At 42.1% G+C, this 14,971-nt stretch overlaps 1 protein-coding gene across 2 annotated transcripts; it reads left to right on the top strand.

Annotated features, from left to right (window-relative positions):
- The first annotated feature begins 1,507 nt into the window (after window positions 1-1,507).
- DYNLT3 (dynein light chain Tctex-type 3) lies at window positions 1,508-10,581 on the top strand. 2 transcript variants are annotated; one of them, XM_083438955.1, is made up of 5 exons: window positions 1,508-1,685; window positions 3,594-3,635; window positions 4,874-4,997; window positions 5,964-6,041; window positions 8,067-10,581. In XM_083438955.1, the coding sequence occupies exons 1-5, from the start codon at window positions 1,656-1,658 to the stop codon at window positions 8,141-8,143; spliced, it is 351 nt and encodes a 116-aa protein (XP_083295081.1). In that variant the 5' UTR covers window positions 1,508-1,655; the 3' UTR covers window positions 8,144-10,581. The 2 variants fall into 2 exon arrangements, with proteins under 2 accessions (XP_083295081.1, XP_083295082.1); XM_083438956.1 differs by having other exon boundaries at window positions 1,513-2,489.
- The last annotated feature ends 4,390 nt before the right edge of the window (window positions 10,582-14,971 follow it).

The raw sequence follows: 14,971 nt of genomic DNA on the forward strand, positions 1-14,971 counted from the left end.
GTGTGAACACTGTTGTTTCAGAATACTATTCACAATACAACCTCTGTATTGCATCTGTGTTGAACAATTATTAGATGCTGGGAAGTCTTTTGTTGTCTTAGGGTAGCTTAGCATTTGCAATTAAGGGCTTTGCTTTCTCTGTGTGATGGGGAGCACCAAGCACAGAGATATCTAGGCAAAGTATCATGGCTATTTTTACCACTACACCTCTGGAGCTGATTTTTGCCACCACTGTAAACAGAACACTAATGATAAAGAATTAGCAGTGGTTTTTATGAAAGATCACTGATACTTTGCAATCACTAACTGGTCACCAAGGAGAGATTCTTACAACCATTTTCTTATCAACACAAGAAGTCATTTTAATTGACTTTACACATGACTCAATCCTGTGCATTCCGGCCCTGTGCATGGTTCAGTACTTGTTGATTCAAGCCACTTTAGCAAAGAAAGAAAGAAAGATTAAAGGTGGTTCTGCCCACTGGAAGCCAATGCAAACATAAAGCCATTCTTTATGGTATCTGTATTGTATTTGAAATTGGTTTTTGTATTTGTATTTGTTGTTGTTGTCATTTCCCCTATTTTTTATGTTTTATGTTTAATCACTTTGGGATGTTTCATGGGAAGTAATTAATAAATGAAATAAAAATTATCTTTGACTCTCGTAATTGGGGCATCTTGGGAGAAATTTTGGCCCTGGGTGAGTTAATACAAAACACTAAGAATGTTTTTGCAGGGAAGGCTGCAGTAATTCCTTCCCATCATATATTCAAAAACCCATAGCTTTAAATGGAAACACCCTACTTCTTCCCTGTTCAGAAGTATGATTGGGCTGCAAGGAAAAATACTGGGACATCACAGAACAACCCTTGCCTCCTGCAAGCCCTCCGAACTGGCAGGAGCAGAGGCCCATACACCCCCAAGAAACATCGCAGCAGAGACTAGGAATTAGTCTGATTGGAATTAAGTGCACTTCCACTTGCATCCCTTTAGCCTGGGGCCTAAAAGAGCAGGGAATGGAAGTCAGGCAAGTGTATTTCCATTTTAAGTTGCTCCTTTGCCCCTGAAAGGGTCATATGGGTGGGACAGACCTCAGTTATGGACCAAATCTCCACCTTCATTTCTTTTTTTCTTTGTCACTTTTCCATGGCAAACCAGGTTCAGAGCAGCTAACAGCAACATCACAGGCAATATATGGCAACTATGACACTCCTGCTAAAAAGTGTTGGGGCTGAAGTCCACCTAAAGGCTATGCCCTTTGCCCCAAAACGTTTTGTCGTCAGTCTATGTATGTGTATGTACGTACACGTGTATGCCCTTAAAAGCCGCATTGAGCCTGAAAGTGGCAGGAGACGTTTTTCTACAAAAACTGCGGGCTGCTGCTTCGACGTCGTGCGGACGCTGCGAAAAAAGCTGGCTTGCGCCGGCAGCGCCGCTGCAGCGACAGGCGCGCGTGTGCGCGAGGCCGCGGCATCTTCGAGGGCGCCTCCAGTGCTCCCTTCAGACGGCAGAGGGAGCTGGCGGAGGAGGAGGGGGTGGCGCCATTCTCTGCGCACCTCCGGCTTAGGGAAGGTGGAGCTGCAGCGCAGGGCGAGGACCGGGGCCGCCTCCGCCACTGCCGGGAATTGGGACGCGCCGCGGCAGCTCCTGGGGCCATGGAAGAGTTTCACCCCCATAACGACGAGGTAGTACGGACTTCCCCCTCCTCCCCCGGTCAGCGGGAGCGGGGCGCCTTCCTCGCCCCAGCCCAAGCGCCCTGTCGCCCCGGCGGGCAGCAGTGACCTGGTTTTTCCTCGGCGCAGCGCAGGAAAGGATCTCGCGCTTGGCCGTGGCGCGCGCTTCTACTTGGGCGGAGGAATAATTAGGTTAGGGACCCTCCACTCCAGACACGCGGGGGCGGAGGCGCCTCCCGTTCCTGCCACCCGCTTTAAAGCGTGTGCGTGGAGGGGGGAGGAGAGTGGCGCAAAAAAAACCAATAACAACAACCCTGACTTCTTAACAAGCCGGGCTTGCGCTTTTCAGTCTCGCTCCGACGTGGGTGGGCCTGGTCTGCATAAAAATGTCACCTGGCTCAAGTTTTTTTTTTTTAATATTTATTTATTTTGTGTACGTCTCCACCCAGCCAATCGCAAGCGCCGCTTGTGGGATCGTAGGCGGGGGAGGCTTAGTCCGCCCAAGAATGCTGTCATTGCGACGCCGGTCCTCACGTGGACGAGGAGGGTTGCGCGCACTCGCGCGTCCCCGCTGCCACTTGAGGCCACTGCAGAATAATGGCAGACGGTGGTGATGATGGTAACAAAATAGGGTAGTGAAAAAAGCCTCCCTTTGCTTTGAAGCTCAATTTGGAAGTGCAGTGGATTCCAAGGTTAAGGCCAGGGGAGGATGGAGGAGGGGGTGGGAAGAGGAGCACGTCGGACAAGAATCCCGTGTTTGAATGCCTGCCCCCCTCTGCACACAATTGAAAAAGGAGAAGACAAAACCTCATTCAGGTAGAGAAGGATGGTGTAAAAGAGAAAAGGTAGCGCTCTCCCTGGTATGATGAGTTTTTGTGTGCGCATCCAGGGAATATTTTTAAAGTGGCAGCATTCAGACACACAATCCCTCTTCTCTTTTCCCACTTCCCCTCTCCTGCAGACCCTTTCCTTTGTTGTTATCCCTTGATTCTGTGACATGCTTAGCCTGGTATTTTTTATTTTTTTAAGTTGGGGTTGTATCCATTGCCAATCATAATCAGAACAGACCCGTGTTTAAGCCTATTTAATTTCAGTGGGTCTACCCTAAGTAGAACTATGCTGACTACAAACTTTGGAGGGTCTGACTGTCATGTCAAAGCATTTAGGACAGGGGTAGGCAACCTAGGGACCGGATCCGGCCCAATCGCCTTCTCAATCTGGCCCACGGACGGTCCAGGAATCAACGTGTTTTTACATCAGTAGAATGTGTGCTTTTATTTAAAATGCATCTCTGGGTTATTTGTGGGGCATAGGAATTTGTTCATCCCCCCCCCCCCAAAAAAAAATAGTCTGGCCCACCACATGGTCAGAGGGACGATGGACCAGCCCACGGCTGAAAAAGGTTGCTGACCCCTGATTTAGGATGTAGTTTTGTTTTATCCTGTGTCAGTCTTGTGTAATACAGGATACTGCTCACTAGGATAAGGTGATACATTAGCTTTGACATAGACCTTAGATGCTGATGCATGAATTTCAGGACACATCCAGAAATAGTGTGATTGTAAAATCCATTTGGGACTCTGGGGATTGTGATTTTTTAATAACACACTTAGTTTTCAGTAAGATATAAGAACTTGGCATTTATGCAGCTGCCGCATGCATCAAATTCATGAGCTGGGGATATCGCCAGAATAAATGAAGATTATGAATATATGGACCTTATTTTGGAGAGTTTTGTGGACTTTTTGAATAAATAAATTCTGTCTTGGTTCATTATTTCTTCCAAAACCTGTGTGGCAGCTGCAATTTTACTGTTTTATATTTTGTATTCTAAAATGCGTAAGCAGCTCTAGAATTAAATTTTATGAAGGGTGATAAAAATAATAATTCAATTAAATAAACCTCTTATATTATTTACAGATGACCTTCAATGGTGAAGAAGCGCACAGTATTATTAAAGATGTAAGTTGCACATTTTAGTATACAGTACAGTATTTATGTGTTTTGGTGACAAAATGAATTTTTGCAGTTTTCTGTTTCCAGTAATAATGGGTATCCCTGAAAGACTTGCACCAGACATCCTGTCTTGCCTATTCAAAACTAAGTCCCACTACATTTAGTGGGGCATACTCCCTTCCCTTGCTGTGTTTAATATTGCCCTCTTGAGCTGCAGTCATATGGACGTCTATTGGGAATATAGCTAACTGAATTTAATGGAGCATTTTTCTGAATAGACATGCATAGGATTGCACTATCAAGATCTAAACTATATTGGATGTTTAAAATTTTGTACATTCTAATAGCAAGACCAATGGCTTTGATCATACTCTCTTGCTGACAGAAGAGGAAGGTGATTTTTGCTAATTCTTTCCCCCCTCTGCAGTCCTCTGACTTCAACAATCTGTTCCAGGGAGTGTGGACATTGTGGAACACTGGGAGGTGGCAGTAGGGCCTGCAAGGGGTATAAGGGGGAAATTCCCTACTTGTGCTAGAGAGATGCCTCTGTTGTACTGGAATCATTCCATGAATAGAAGGAACCCTTTTGATTCATGAAAATACAATTCTGGATATTGCCTTTTATAACACTCCACTGTAATGTTAAGCAGCGCTAAGCGTTCTGTATATGTTCTGTTGAATTCTGCTAAAAACACACCGCCTGTAGAACACAATTTGTAATGGTGACTGAGATGGCAGTCCTGTGCCGGTGAGCTGTTTAACTGTCCTTGAAGCCAATTGGATTTATTTCTGTAGCTGTTGTTATTTTGACTGTTGTTTGACTGTGGCCCCGGCAGAGAAGCTGCTCAGTATACTAAGGCAATAGGACCACCCTGGCTGAATCTCAATGCTGCAGCAACTCAGAATTGTAGCATTTACAATAATATATCCAGCTCAGCAGGATATTTTAGTCCTGTAGGGAAAGAAATTCAGATTATTAAAACGCTCTTCTGGATTCTGCATGTTTGTTACATGACTCTTACCACTGAGATGGGAATGGTATAAACAGTTCAGTTACTGATTTATGTGCCTCCATTTAGGAGCTCTAGCCTAGGAAAAGAGGCAAATGAGAATCTCTTTCTGACATTTGAGTTCCTTTACATAACAAAGTGGGGCTGGCTTAAAAGTATATATGTTTATACTACTATCTATTTTTAATACTTGTATTTAATCAGATTTTTAAAAAGCATTTTATTTCTTTCTAGTGCATAGAAGGTGTTCTGGGCAAGGCAGATTACAATCATGACAATGTCAATCAGTGGACTGCAGCTATAGTAGAACAATCTTTAACACAACTGGTAAAACTGGGGAAAACGTACAAGTACATTGGTAAGATTCTGTGCATATATACAATTAATATTAATTTTACAATTAATGAGGAGAAAATGATTTCAGGCCTACTTTTGTTAGTAAAGGACCCCTGGCAGTTAATTCCAGTCACAGACGACTCTGGGGTTGTGATGCTCATCTCGCTTTACTGGCCAAGGGAGCCAGTGTTTGTCCGCAGACAGTTTTTCTGGGTCATGTGGCCAGCATGACTAAGCTGCTTCTGGCGAAACCAGAGCAGCGCACGGAAATGCTGTTTACCTTCCCACCAGAGCGGTACCTGTTTATTTACTTGCACTTTGACGTGCTTTCGAACTGCTAGGCTGGCAGGAGCAGGGACCGAGCAACGGGAGCTCACCCCGTCGTGGGGATTCAAACCACCGATATTCCGATCAGCAAGCCCTAGGCTCAGTGGTTTAGACCACAGCGCCACCCACGTTCCTATATACTTTGTTAGTAAATTGAGGCATATAAGGTGCTATGTGCTGCACCCCACCTACCTTCGTGAGAGCATTGAAGGCAGTTTTGCTCCAATTTATTATGCATTTTACTATAGTAATATGGGATGTGGCGGGTTGGCAAGGGGGGTGGGCTCCATTTTCAGATTCCCGTGGCGTTTATTGGTCATCTGGTGTTGATTATCTGCATCAGAAAATTAGCCAGGCATTTTCAACAGACTTCATAAGCCTAGAATATCAGGGCTGTTCAGGAAGCAGCCCACCATTTTGAGGAGGACTATGTCTCATTGCTTGCTTAAATAAAGGAAATTTAAGGAAAAAGGATCACGCTTTTGCAGCATAGTGGCAACTTAAATATTATAATTCAACAGAATTTGTTTTTGGAAAAAGGCAGGGGATTTTAATTCATACTTTAACCACCACTTAGTCCTTTCAGTTGTATAAAGGAATAGTGAAGTCTGATTGATTAACCTACTTTATTGATAAACATGGGATTTTGTTTTGTCTTCAGTAACCTGTGCAGTGATGCAGAAGTGTGGAGCTGGTCTGCATACAGCAAGCTCATGTTTTTGGGATACCACAACTGATGGTAAGTGCCTGCCTGCAGAATTGAAGCAAACTACTTCATGAAAAAAATGACTTTTCACTTATTGTTGTGAAACATTATGCTGCAGTTGAAAGGCGATTTGAATTGGCAGCTCACATATAGCCCCCAGGATATAATAAGGTATATAATAGGTACTGCCTGAAATTAGGATCATTTCACCCAAACTATATGTTACCCACTTTCTTTACCCAAGTCCCCAAATGAGAAAGAGATATAAACCTGCTGATAAGGCCAGGCCAAAATGAAAAGGGCTGACCAATCGCTTTTGGTTGCATGGAAAAAATGTGTTGGCTGAAGGCCAAGGGCTGTTTCTTTAGATGAGTTTAAATCTGACACGGAATCATTATTGATGCCGAAGTTTGAGTAGTATTTGAACTTCATTCACTCTCTGGATCAAATCCGTCTTACTGCAAGGCATCATGAAAGATAAGAGACTATTCTCCTTGATAGGTGGTTCTAGTTCATGAGGGCAGACATCGTTCAAAGAGCTGAACAGCTCTGGCAGACTTCACTCCTCAGCATGACTGTTCCAAATTCATAGTTATACAATTGAAAGAGAAGAACTAAGCTTAACAAGGTTAAAAAAAACAAATCACCAAGTAATCATATATGCCAGTACTTCAGTGACCGATATGACTCGAAGCTGTAACGAAGAAAGAATGTTCATATTGTTGTAACTTTATATTCTTTTTGTTTTGTGCTCAGTAAGTTACTTGATTAAATATATTACACTACAGACTTGTACAGACTTGTACAGTGGTACCTCGGGTTAAGTACTTAATTTGTTCTGGAGGTCCATTCTTAACCTGAAACTGTTCTTAACCTGAAGCACCACTTATCTAATGGGGCCTCCTGCTGCCGCCGCGCCGCCGGAGCATGATTTCTGTTCTCATCCTGAACCAAAGTTCTTAACCCGAGGTACTATTTCTGGGTTAGCAGCATATGTAACCTGAAGCGTCTGTAACCCAAGGTACCACTGTATTCATTTTCTACTATGCTGAGTACTGGCAGGAAAACGCTGAAATGTGCACCAGCACTGGCGTTGTCCTTACTTTCTAAGAAAAATCACATTCAAGGCAGCTTAGCAAAAAATGCAACAAAATGTAAAAAGAACCCTAGCAATGACGCATACAGTTTTAGTGCACTGAGCTGGCCATAGCTTTATGCCTGGGGTAGCAGTAGCCACCAGCACAAAGGAAAAACACGTCATTGTGCCTGAGTTGATCACCCGAGGGCTTCTATTTTTTGCAGAAGAAGTAGCTGGAGAGAATCAGGGGGCTGCCTGTGGCCTTATAAGAGCAGCCCTGTTCATTATCATTGGCAAAAAGGTTGATTTTCAAAGTGCTGTAGGTTCTTAGTCAACTACAGGAATGGCAACTTGGACTGGATCACATACCCACCATCAAAGTCCTGTTGACAAACTGAATCCATGCTGTAGTGTGATTTAATTCTATTTAACCCCGGTGACCATCTATGAAGGATTTTTATCTGAGAGCCAGTATGGTGTAGTGGTTAAGAGCGGTAGTCTCCTAATCTGGGGAACCGGGTTCGCGTCTCCGCTCCTCCACATGCAGCTGCTGGGTGACCTTGGGCCAGTCACACTCTCTCAGCCCCACTCACCTCACAGAGTGTTTGTTGTGGGGGAGGAAGGGAAAGGAGAATGTTAGCCGCTTTGAGACTCCTTAAAGGGAGTGAAAGGCGGGATATCAAATCCAAACTCTTCTTCTTCTTCTTCTTCTTTTCTGAGTTTCTGACTCCTAAGATGCATTATTGTGCAAGCGTTGGGACCAAGAGCATGAAAATGATTAGCCAGAAGTATGTTCTGCAGAGTTCACAGAGATCTACTTCTTTGTAAGCATGTTTAGGGTTGTGGCCCAAATCTGTCACCAAAAGCAATGTTTGACAGCCTCTAGGGATTATCTTTTGTAAATGAGTTCGGGTTATTTGGTTGGCCTCTTAAGAATGAATATAGAACTTGACCACTTTCTCTTCTTAAATCCACTATAGGTACCTGCACAGTCCGATGGGAAAACCGAACTATGAACTGCATCGTCAATGTCTTTGCCGTAGCCATTATTCTGTAGCAAACTGGACAAATCGCACTAAGTTATGCCAAAGCCTTTAAGAACAAAACTATCAAATTTCTTATAGTACATTGTAAGAATGATTAAATAAAACTATATTTATGCACTAAAGAGAGAGCAGGAAATGTGCTATTAAAAAAAGTCTCTGCACAATATATATTATATTATAGTATATTATAGTAAAGTGTAATCGTTTGGCTTAGCCAGCTGGCAGCTTGCTAGAGACCAGCTGTAAAAGGAAAAGGACAATGTTTTGAGCATTCTAGGGCTGTGGTTCTCTCTGCTCCCCACCCTGCAACCTGCAAGAAGTGATGGAAAAGTTACGTAAAAATAAGAAAATGCATGTTTCCCCCCACATTACCACTGGCACTTCATACACAGCAGCTTAAGATAAATGTAATCAGTAAGAGGCAAGAGAATATTATTTGTAACACACACACATATATAATTGGTTCTGAGTTATGGGAGTTGATGCCTTAGAATAGTGGTTTTAAACCTGTGTTCCAAGGAATTCTTGCACTCCCATCTGTTCTGCTTCAGTATAATGGCTGATCTTTGCCCCCTGAAAACTAGAGTTGTGAGAGCGTGTTGTTTGCTGTAATGCACACACTCATTTGATGCAGTGCAACAGCTACCACATAGTCTCATGCGCGCAACCCAGAACATAATTCCAGCATGAATAGGTCCCACAGCAGGAGAAAAAAGTTCCCTGAAAGCTGCAAGTTTGAAATCCACTGCTGCTTAGACTATTGGTGCTTGTGATTTATAATGCATAATAAATTAAGCAGTTGGGGGGGGGGGAGAGCAGAAAAACCCAACAAGTTGTAAAATAATATTTTAATGTTTTAGGCACAAAATTTATAAAGCCAAAGTACCTACTTTTCTCAAACAGGGTATGAATGTTCAGCAAAAGAATGTATTTTTCATGCTGTAAGGCTGTGCTTAGACTGTGGCACAATTCTTAAGGCACATTCGTCAAAGTAGGGAAATTGTATTAAAACATTCTGCAACATTTGGTTTAGGTATTGGTGCATTAACAAATATTTGGTGCATCAGCACAAAATCACAAACCAAAAGCATTAAAATAATGTGCAGATAATACGTGTGCAAATACTTTAGATTAGGATATTAAAAGTTTAGCAATGCTCTCATGATACCATTTTATTGCATATCTCCCAGGCAGGACCAGCCTTTGGCTCTTCTGATTCTTGAAGAGAGTTGTGCTTGCTCATTTCAAACTATATAAAAGTAATGTTTCATATGTAGCACTTGGAAATAGAATAATTTATAGTGGGAACTTGTCTGTGTCTTAAGGTGCACTTAGGCTGTAGGTATGTGACTTACAGAATAATTAACTGGCTACAGTCCTTACTTCCTAGTAGTGTTCATAGAGTTAGACCATAAATCCTTGCTATTTATGTTATTAGTTAAAATAATTCTGCAATCCTATGCTTACTTGAGAGAAAATTGCATTGAAGAGAGTGGAACTTACTTCTGAGTAAACATGCAGGGAATCAACAGTATGCTTCTTGCTTCCTAGATCTACCTAAATTAGAAAATTCTCCACTTCAGTCAAGTGGGTAATCCTAATAACTTGAAGAACCACTCAAGCAAATATTAAGTACCTTTGCAAATATGTTTAGTATATAGGATTCTATTTTTTCATAAAAGGTTACATTGTTTTGCAGTTATTTATATACCTAGTAGAACTTGAAGCTATACTGTTGCATTAAGCATTTTTGCCTTTTGTCAGAACTGCAACAAGCTGGTTTCAGTTGCAGTTTATGTTTAGAATTTTTTTTATCATTGCAATGGTTTTGCTTTGAATTACTTTAACATTATAATATGTAAAGCACCAAAGGTCTAGCTGTTTTTCGTTAATAAAGTTGCATATTTAAGCAAATACCATGTTTATATTCCATATTGTTATAGCGTGAACACAGATATCTCTGTACTCTTTAAATGAATGTACATATCTATAGCAACAGAACTAAAATACTATGCGAAGTTCTCTCACATCTCTGGATTCAAAATTTGCTCTTTTTCTGGGTGCAAGCTATTTTCATCTTTTTCCTGAAGCAGTGAAAGATAATAATGAAGAGAGAACATTTTACAGAGGGTGGAAACACTATAGAATATAGATGAATGCAGTTGTCTGAAACAACTACTAGTAAAGGGTTTGGCCAGAAAATAAAGACAAAGGTACAATCTACCTTTTACTCTTTTTTATAGTAAACTTCTGATGCTGCTACTGAGACTAGATGGTTTTATTCGCAATTGTATTTCTGGGTTTTAAAAAATGCAGTTGAACATAAAATGAATGCTCATCAATATATCTTATGGCAAGATTGCACTAGAAATTATGCTGGTATTGGTTTTAAAATAGGTACAGTTTGTTTTAACTAAAAAAATAATAAAAGGTGCCTGCCTTACCTATACTCTTGTGTCTTTGGGATGAATTAAGCAAATGATTGCTAGAGCATTTAATAGGGCATTTTCTGTTCTAAAATTATCTTCTAGTCTTGATGTGTTGAGATCAAGCTTTCTATTGTGTTAAAACAACTCCTCAAGCTACTGTACCTAACGCTTTTTAGGCACGATCCCCGATAAAATTCTCCTCCACAGGCCCCACTGAAGTGTGTGGTAGCCATGTGAGATCACAGTGTGCTGCCGAACAGCTCCCATTCATTTCATTCAGCCTTGCACAATATAATATCTCAGGAGACATTCAGTGAAGCTGAATGTTGGCAGATTCAGGAGAGAGAAAGTACTTCTTCACACAACACGTAAACTCTTGAATTTTCTTTCTCAAGAAATAGCAATGGCTTAGGGGTGACTTTAAAAGGGGATTAGACAAATTTATGGGGGACAAGGCTATCAGTGACTACTAACTCTGATAGGTATGTTCTTTCTCTATTGTTGGGGGCAGAATGCTCTGAAAGCCAATAGCAGGGATTCTCAAGCAGGGAGAGTGCTGTTGCACTCAGGTCCTGTCTCTGGGCTTCGCATCTGGTTGGCCACTGTGAGAACAGAATGCAGGACTGCATGGCCTTTGGCCTAATCTTATGGATTTCACCCTATGTATTTAGCATTGGTTTCAAATGTTAATTTAGAGACCCTTTCGTGCTTCGTGCTGAAAAAGAGCTCTGACTACTTTTCTGAAACTGGTGTCACTACCATACTTGGTGCATACTTTCCTTCTGTTCCATCAAAACAGCGCTAGACTAAATGTTGGCTGGCTACCCCTCGTAGTGGTTCAGCAGGGACACTTGCAAGTTTTAGCATATATGACACAATGATGCTGTTAACAAAGAAAGGCTGGGGGAAAGTATGTGAAGCAAGGAGAAAAGTGGATTGTGATTTACGAAGGGTGTGTGTACAGTGGTACCTCGGGTTGAGATCTTAATTCGTTCTGGAGGTACGTTCTTAACCTGAAACCGTTCTTAATCTGAAGCACCGCTTTAGCTAATGGGGCCTCCTGCTGCTGCTGCCACGCCGCCGCCGCCGCATGATTTCTGTTCTCATCCTGAAGCAAAGTTCTTAACCCAAGGTACTATTTCTGGGTTAGCAGAGTCTGTAACCTGAAGCGTCTGTAACCCGAGGTACCACTGTATGTAACTTTGAAGCATTTTATAAACCTAAATGATATGGTTGGTTGGTTGCATCCTGTTTCATAATTTATTACTGTTTATTAATTACATATGTATTTCCCTGGACAGCCAGGACCTCCACACACACACTGGCCAGACTTGCGCTCCAGAGAGGTCACTTCAGTGCTTCTAACGCCACAGTTTGACTTCACCTTTACTGGTGCACTCACTTGTCTATCGAACCAGACGGATGCCAACACTATATTTCCCCTCTTTCTCCAAGCTATTTCTCTGCTACATTATCTTCATAGGCAACCTGGAAGGGTTGCACTGAGAGTGACTAGTCTAAGGGAGCTTCATGGTTGACTAGGGACTTGAACTCTGGTCTCCCCAGCCCTTTCTCAACAGCTTTTAACAATGTGGACTGGCTTAAGTTTTTCCAGCCCAAGAAGTTGCACTGGAGATTTTCAGGGGCCATTGGAGTTAGAATGCTTCATCTCATTCCACCGACCTCCCCCATGCTCCAAGACTCAGAGTGAAAAAAGATTTCAATGAAAGAAAAGTATGTAACAATAAGTAAAATGAACAAGAGAGTATGGAGACTATGCAACAAAGCAAGGAAACATCTGCTGTTTCTTGGGGGAAGTGGTTATTTTATGTAATGACAGCTTGCCATTTGGAAATTATTACACAACGGGCAACCTTTCATCACCCTTTTGGTTTCAGTGCTAATTTCTGCAAGCAGAAAGAAGAAATAGATCAGTAATTAGAAGGATCTACATCCGGTCCCAACAGTTTTCATAAGACTGACTGCAAGTAAGAAGTCAAGCAGCTAGGTTGGGGGGCTGGTTGAAAGCAGCGTACAGGCTTATTTGCTCCAGGAGACCAGCAACCACTACATCCAAGCTATTTGCCACCATCAATACTTCGATCCTGAATTCCAACAACTAATTATGCTCTGTGTGAAGGAGTGCTTTGTTGGACTGCCCTGAATCCACAGAAATAATTGTATATGTCCTCCCCTACATTGATCTTTGCTTCCATTTTCCTTGCCTTTCTCTGTGGTTTCATAGGATCATAGAATTGGAAGGGCCCCAAAGGGTTATCAACCCCCTGTAATGCAGAAATAGCAACTAAAGAATCCCTGGCAGATGTCCATCCAACCTCTGTATCAACATCTCCAATGAAGGAGAGTCCACCACTTTCCAAAGTAGTCTGTTCCACTGTTGAACTGCCTTTACCGTCTGAAAGGTCTTCCTAATGTTTAGGCAGAATTTCCTTTCTTTTAATTGGAATTGATTGGTTTGGGTCCTAACCTTCAAAACAACAGAAAACAAGCTTGTTCCATGCGACAGCCGTTTCCCAGCCTAAGCATACCCAGCTCCCTCAACTGTTCCTCATAAGGCTTGGTTTAGATTCTAGTAAAAAACAGGGTGTGATCCTGCCTGTTGATGTGTCACATGCTCATTCACAAGGTCTTGCTCATTTGGGAATGTTGCACTATGTGACTACAACAGATGTGGTTCCTCGCTGTTTATGATGAAATGCTAGTTCAGGCTTTGATTACCAAAGAAACAACTTTCCGATGCTTCTATAATGCAATCCTGTGCACACTTACAAGGAAGTACCATATATAAGATGTATAAGATGCCCCCATGTAAAAGACAACCCCTATTTTGGGGGACCACAAAAAACTTTTTTGGGGAGATTGCCCAGAGTTAGTGAGCTTTTGGGGGGCACTACCACCAATCACGCTACAGCCTACCTGCCAATGCAAATCTCATGCATCGCTGCGGCCACCAATCGTCAGCATGCTCACCGCCAAAAGCCCACCTGACCACTCGACGCAACCAGCCGCTGGCGTAAATCAAACGCCTAATTGCCACAGCAGCAGTCAATCGTCAGGAGGCCTTGCCGCAGCAATCACATTCCCAATCGCTGCTGCCATTCCCCTACTGACTGCTGCCACCAATCGCCTAACGCCCCTCTGTTATCTATGTATAAGATGACCCACAATTTCTGCCTATGAAAAAATATCATCTTATACATGGGGGGGGGGGGAGGTATGTCTTACTGCAACAGAACCGTCTTCCAAATCAACATGCTTACGATCATTGTTATTAGCCCTGTACAACAGTAAATGGATACAATACATCCTGTCATCTTGGCGCTGGTCCGAAGGCCATAGCATTTAATTTGCGAATTTTACAGAACTCACAGCAGCTTGGAAGTCAAACTGCTTATAAAGGAAGACTTACCTCTTAATCTTGATGTGTGTACAGTCAGTGCTTTTTTTCTGGCAGGACGCAGGGATATGCATACTCTTAAACATTTTGTGAATCTAAGTTTGGCCTCATTGAGGGGCGGTATTTCAATATTAGTAGGAAAATGAGAGTACCCCTAAACATTTTTTTTTTTAGAAAAAAGCAAGGTATACAGTAATTTTGATTATTTGGTGATTAAAGGAAAACATTGTCCACATACATCAATATATTTTTTATATTAATGTACTGTCTACATCAGGTGTGTGGCATGTAAAAATCATAATAATCTGGCAGAGCCAAAAGGGGATTTGCAAGCACCGCTGATCAGTGATACCCACAAAGCCCTGTTCAATAACATCAAGTGACCTTTGTAGCTGGTAGTCTGATGTTGCTAAGACCCCCATGAAGCACTCTGCAAAGCAGCACATTGAAAGGGGCTTCACAAGACCAGACAATCAACTGAACAGGTCACTTGATGTCATTGTGATGGTCACTGTGATGTCAGGTGACTGACTGGTGGGTGACCCCGCTCACATGTCAAATTTGGGGTATGGAAGAACAAGTCACTTTTCACTTGCTCTCTAAAATCTGAAAGGGAGATGGGACTGGACAAGGCTCTTGGGGAGATAGCTGCAGAACCTAGTAAAAGATGAACTGAGTAATAATAAGCATCCTGTTTGACATATGCAGGACCCAAAAAACTATAAGTCATGAGCAACATGAACATAATTAACAGTTGCAGATGCTTGAAAGTAAGAGATGATTGTACCACATAAATCGCCTGCCACACTGTGATAGGGTCAAACAAATAAGGTGTGCCTGAGAGAATATGGGATTAAGCATGACACTATATAACAAACTTGTATCATTGTAGAATTTCTCCATGATGTAGAAATGAGAGGAAATCTGTGAAACGTAATGTTTATTTTCATTTAAATTTGTTCACATCAAATCAGAAGGCTAAGAGACAGAAG

Source organism: Podarcis tiliguerta (genome assembly GCF_965153285.1).
Source record: "Podarcis tiliguerta genome assembly, chromosome: 4".
NCBI lineage: Eukaryota > Metazoa > Chordata > Lepidosauria > Squamata > Lacertidae > Podarcis > Podarcis tiliguerta.